At 30.5% G+C, this 6,337-nt stretch overlaps 1 protein-coding gene across 1 annotated transcript; it reads right to left on the reverse strand.

The window, feature by feature from the left end:
* Positions 1-2,411, reverse strand: LOC133670742 (uncharacterized protein At3g28850-like). The gene has a single exon (XM_062091333.1). It carries the CDS (start codon positions 1,651-1,653, stop codon positions 331-333), a length of 1,323 nt encoding a protein of 440 aa, XP_061947317.1. The 5' UTR covers positions 1,654-2,411; the 3' UTR covers positions 1-330.
* Between the last annotated feature and the right edge of the window lie 3,926 nt (positions 2,412-6,337).

The following is a 6,337-nucleotide window of genomic DNA, read 5'->3' on the forward strand; positions in this document are numbered from 1 at the left end:
GGAAGAAAGTGAAAATATTACTCTTACAAGTATCCTGAACTTCCTATGAAGGCAAAAAGGAAGTATACAATATAATTTTTCTCCGTAACACACACAAAGTAAGTATACAACATCACAATACATGACTGACTGAGGATTTTTTGAAGAACATGCTTGTAGGATACATTATTCCCAATTTCTTCTATTGCATTTTTCCCATATGAACCTCACTTCCAACGTACCAAAAACAAACCACTGTACAACAAACAACTTACAAGGAAAAACCCAGAAAAAAAAGAAACCAAAAAGAAGATAGGAGAAACAAAAATCTTGATTACCCGTCGATCAAAACTAGTCACAGCAACTGGGGCAGCGTATTAGTCCATTTTCATTGCAATCAGGGCAACGTTGAAACCCATATTCATTACTCTCTTCACTTTCTTCTAACTCTTCTAGTTCTTCATCGTCGCCTTCACAATATATCTTACAACTCCCTGAACATGTCTCACAAGGCACAAACCTGATATCCCCACAAGCCTCACAAGCCCCTCCAACTCCAACCCCACCACCACCATCCAACATTTCACACCCTTCAACCATTTTCTCTAGCAGACCTTCCTCGTGCATTCGCCGAATTTCCTCTGCTCCGCCAATGTATTTTCTCCCAATAAACACTCTTGGTAACCCTCCCCCGCTAAACCCTTCTTTCATAAGCTCTCTCAACTCTTCCTTGAACCCTGAATGCATTGATACATCTCGTTCATCAACACGAACTCCTAAGCTTTTTAAAATCACCCTCACATGGCAACAAGCCTCGTATGTTTTGCGCACCCCTCGCAAGCTTGTAAAATAAACAATTAACTTATCCTTACTGCGCTTACAATCTTTTGCAACAAAATCTACCTCCGTAGCATCATTCATAGGCAACGAAGAATCGTCGCTGTCAAAAGGAGGTTGTCTTTCACTAACAATGGGCTTAATGTAAAATGGATGTGTGGGAGAGAGCTCTTCAAATGAATTTCTAAATGTAGAGATGACTTCAGGATCGAATTCCAGACATTTGGAAGTAGCATCCTCGTCTACAACTTGAAGCCAACCAGACTTAATATTATCAGGAGAAAGTTTGCCATTCTGCAGAAAATTAGTTTTGTGACAATCAGATATTGGACTTGGATCACGAGAAATATCAAAAGAGAAACTGCGAAACCGATGAGATGAACAAGGATTCATCACATCTTCAAGCCCTTCCATCAACTCCCAAGTATTGATAATTTCTGGTTCTCCAGGTGGTGTCATAATCGGAGTCCTTGGAACAACTTTTGGGATTTTTTCTTGGATCATATTAGACCAAGTCCTGGCTTCAATCAGTCCCATTGAAAACTCCTCCTTGCTATTCAATTCTTTACTCTTCTTTACAAGCCCATTTGATCCATTAACATCACCAACATTCTTCCATTGATCATCGCCTTTTACAATAACATCAATAGTCCCATTCTGATTCGCAGAATCAAGCGCGAGTGTACCTAATGTGGTGGAGGTGAGTGACACCACATGGTAGCTATCACCCTTTTGCTGTGGTGGATGAACAACATGCATTGAATAGCTTCGAGGCAGCGGTGAGTACGGTGACTGGCAATGCTTGCATCGCTTTTGCTTCGAACCCCCGCAGCCCATTTTTATTTTTTTTCACAATTCAAAATCAATTGAATTTCAAAACAAGCAAAACTCAAAAATCAAATGACATGAAAACCAGTGAAATAATCCCCCCTGTCAGAGGAGGAGTTCGATTAAACGGTCTGTTTGGTAGAGATTGTGATGAAAAAACAAGCAACAAAAAGGATGATTACGAAAAGATTAGATGATTAAGAAATTGCTTAAAATTGAAGGGAGAATGAGAAAGGAAGCTTCTTTCTTGTTTTGGGGATGTGACAGAGGAGAACAATAGTAATAAAGATCATCACCTGAATTTACCTGTATCATAAATAAGGGAAAACTGCAAGGACAAGATTCACCAAAACAGGTTAAACAACATTAAAAACATCAACAGACAACTAACTGCCTTGTTGGATTTCTTAATTGATGATTATAGAGGGGGGAAAGAAGACAGAGTCCAATCTAATCCAAGAAAGACTTGTGTGAATGTAAATGAATGTATTATCCCCTTAAAAAAGCAAAAGTTTGGAACTTGAAGGAATGCTGGAGATGGGAACAGGAATTGAATTCTGTTTCGGAGTAAGAAGATGAATTGAATGAAGAAGGAGAGGCTTTTTTTTTATGAAAAATTAATGATATGATTGGATATGAAAAAAGGAAAGGGAAATTATGGATGGAATGATGGAAAGGAAAGAAAGAAACCAAGAAAGTTTCTTGGTTACAAAAGAGATGGGAAATGAATGAAGAATTCTTGAATTCTTCAAAGTCAAAATACAAAGGCGCACCCACCTGTTCTTATAATAATATTTGTCTTTCTAGAATTTGAAAGGCTTTGTTCCCATTTCCATGTTTGTTTCCTTCTTTTTTCTTCTTTTTTTTTTCTTTTTTCTTTTTGGTTGGTAAGCACTTGTATGTTTATTTTGCTGCGTCGTTAACTAGTAATTTTTTATTAATTATTTTTTTATATTTTTAGAGTTTATTTTAATAAAAAAAAATTATATCCTTTTGGAAATACGATGCAAACCGCGTTCCTAAAAAATTTAATTTTTTTGTATATTTTGGATCGTTTTGATGTGCTGATTTCAAAAATAATTTTTTAAAAATAAAAAAAATATTATTTTAATATATTTCAGCATGAAAAGTTATTTAAATAATAACAACAACCACATTTCCAAACACCAACTATTTCTTGAATGAATCTCACTCCATAGTTATCCTTGAGACTTGGCTAGAAGGTCAAGGAGATTACTTGCATATAAGTGAATTAACCCAAGTTTTGATTAAAAAATTTAAATAACATCATATAAAAGATTTTTTTTGTTAAATAAAACCATGTTATTTTAATAAAACATAATTAGTTTTGTCACCAATTTAACCCAAGTTAAATTTTAAATTTGATCTACTAGAACTGATAAGGTTTTATAACTACCGTCCATTGAGAGGGAGGCAGCTTATTTTGAATTCATAAAAATGTTGTTGATGTTTTATTTTTTAATTATGAATATCTAGGTTAATTTATGTATATTTCAATTAATTTTTTAAAATCTAAATTTACTTGTAAATCTCTACTGATTTTAAAATTTATAATAATCAATAACTTTAAAAAATAAATTTAAAATCTAATAAGCGGCGTCATTTTGCTAATAAAGAAAAGAAAGAAAGAATGGAAGCCTTTTTGTAAAGGTAGCTGAGGCCAATGCCAGTTTCTTATTGGATCGTGTGATAATGAAAGGCAGAGATGGGGTTGCCTGGAAGAGAGCTTGAGAGTTTAGTGCGGTGTTTTCATATTCGCATTGCAATTTCCAAGTGTGGGAGGAGATCGATTTTCAAGAGTTTGATCACCTGTCATGCTTTGAGTAATGATAACAAAACCTCATTATAGCTTCCCAGTAAAATCATTGTTTATTGAAATTGTGATTTATGGTAAAAATTTAATATTGGCTATTAAAAGTATTCATTTTTTTATAAGGTTTATTAGTAATTATCAAATTAATAGTAAAATTATCAAAATACCTCTAGAAGCAAATATATATATATATTGGTGTGAAGAGGTAATATCATGTTTTTACAATGATTTTTTTATTATTATCAATTTAGTTAAGGGGCAATTTAGTGTTTTATCAAATATTAAAAAAAAAATATAGTGAAACAATTAAAATATCATTAAAAGTAAAAAAAAAAAAAATTGTTATTATCATGTCACTTTAAGAGAAATTTGATATTTTACTTAATATATATATATATATATATATATATATATATATATATAACAAAAGACAAAAAGGTTAAGGCATGTGAGAGGTGGTTGTGCCCTTCGGACGGCACGTGCAATGCCTTCCAGCATTCAAAAAAGTCATTCTATCTAATACTCTAGGTTTGAAAAGTTAACAAGAGTTAATATTTGTTTTTTTGTTTTTTTACTCATTTTCTTTTAAGCTTTGTGATCTTTTTATATTTTCTTTTCTATTGGGTTATCTCGATTTCATGACATGGGTTTAGTGGGTTAATTTAGGTTGGCTCGCCCCTTATTCCTTGAGTTACAGGTTTGTCATGCTATTTTAGATTGAATCGAGTCTGATAATTTTTTTTTATTCAATTTCATCCTTCCGTATTTAATGGATCGAGAATTATTGGCATCCTTTATCCCCTTTTACAAAAATATTTTTTTCCAAGTTATTGTTAATTTTTTTAATTTGATCTATTTGTTGTCATTATCTATTTTTTTATCATCTAATTAAAATAAAATGAACTTATTTAACCCAGTTCTTTTAAACCCAGTACTAGCTAGTTCAAGTCTAAACGAGTCTAATTTATTAAGGATGACTTTGTTTACGTAGTAAAATGTGTTTTTTTTAATTATTTTTTATTTTATTGTATGATGAAAAATAAATTAAAACCTTTGTTATTGTATGGTCAAGTAAGTAGAAAACAATATGCATGATTATTGTGTAAGATAATATATTGTGTATTATAATATATCTTCTAGTAATATTATATAAATTAAAAATATATATTCCTTAATGTATTAAAATATGATATTTTTTTATATATAACATATTGGTATATTTTAATATATTATTCTATGTGTTATTAGTTATTTATTTTTTTAATAAAATTTTATTTTTAAAGTATTTTTATTAAATTTTTTTTAATCTATTTTTTTATTTGATTGAAAAGTGAATCTCATTAATCAAGATTTTAATTAAATCTAGATATGGAAAATTCAAGCTCAAAAGTCCCTCTATTTTTATAATTCGCTTAATATATGGTCCCTTATCAATAAATTTTTAATATGACCCTTTTAACCTTCAGTACTCAAATAAGTTTTTATGTTCAAATCCACAGGTTAAATGATGAGATGACCTGACAAATAGAACTCATTGCTCGTTTTCTCTTCTAATCCATGAATTGTTTATTGAAAGAATCTAAACTTCGTGACCAAAGTACTGTATAATAGGTATAAATCACTGTGATTATAATAATGGATTTACTTTCTTGCACTTAAGAAAAAAACCTATTTAACAGGCTTACAAGGTTATAATTGTATTTTTACATTATTCATTTTTCATTCTAAAATTATTGAGAGGGTATATTTGTTTTTTTATAAATTTTTTTAACAATAAATTTATTTGGTACCCTTAAAAACAAAAAATAACTTAAATATAGCTAAGGAGATTCTTTGTTTTTACTTTTGAATACACAGTGTAATGTAATGACTCAATCATTGTTAAAATTAAATTTGTCAAAACATATTAACAATAGCTCATTCATCATTTCATTACAGCTTTTTTGCAATAAAAAGTAATGTTATTTTTTAATACATAAAATATAAAAATATAAAAAACCGCTAACATATTCACGGCACACATCAACACGTTAGCCGCTCTACTGCCTACGAGCGGTCTATACAGCTAACTTTAATGGTTGAAAAATTTGTTTCTCCGAGTCATTTAATTTGTCTTGGCATTCTCTTCCTACTTAAGCGGCGCATGTATGATGAATTTGTTCGGTTTGACACTAGTTGTTTTTTCCCTTCGTTTTTCTCTTCACTACCTTGATTTACACGATGCCCATGGAAAAAAGAATAACAACCCTTCAATTTATTAACCCTTCAGGTTTGGAATTTTGTTTTCTTAATTTTATCCTCTTTTAGTTTCTCATCTCTCAAATTTGAACTCCATTTTTTTGATTGTTTTTTTTAGATGGTTTATAGATTTGTTTTTGTGATTTCATCCTCATTCTTTTTTTTTCATGTTTGGTCTTCATTTCTTAATTTTATTGCTATTTTTTTTCTAATACTATCCTTCATTATTAAATTGATTGGGATTTGAACTTCTTAATTAAGCCTGAGTCTAAGGTTTTATAGGTTATGATTTTGCAAGATTAACCTTGATTTACATAATTCACATGAGTTTGTTTTTTTTTTCTTTTCTATATTATTGTGGTTAACCAAACTTATTAAACTCAATGACCCGAGTTTCGAATTTCTTTTACTTCTATGAAAATCCTAGCATCGCTGTAACTCTTTTCTTCTTATATTCGGAAAATATCGACCCACCCCACGACTTTTCGATGACCATTGATATAGGTTTACGTATGTCATTTTTATTTCTTTTTTTTTATATTGAAAGTTTTCCACTTTTGGTCTTTAATATATAGTCAGTTATTATTGGGCTTTCTATTTTGTTTCAACATAGATTCCATG

Source organism: Populus nigra, chromosome 13 (assembly GCF_951802175.1).
Source record: "Populus nigra chromosome 13, ddPopNigr1.1, whole genome shotgun sequence".
NCBI lineage: Eukaryota > Viridiplantae > Streptophyta > Magnoliopsida > Malpighiales > Salicaceae > Populus > Populus nigra.

Excerpts from the sequence above, each read along its gene's own strand:
- LOC133670742 (XM_062091333.1), bottom strand. The coding sequence starts at position 1,653 with ATGGGCTGCGGGGGTTCGAAGCAAAAGCGATGCAAGCATTGCCAGTCA.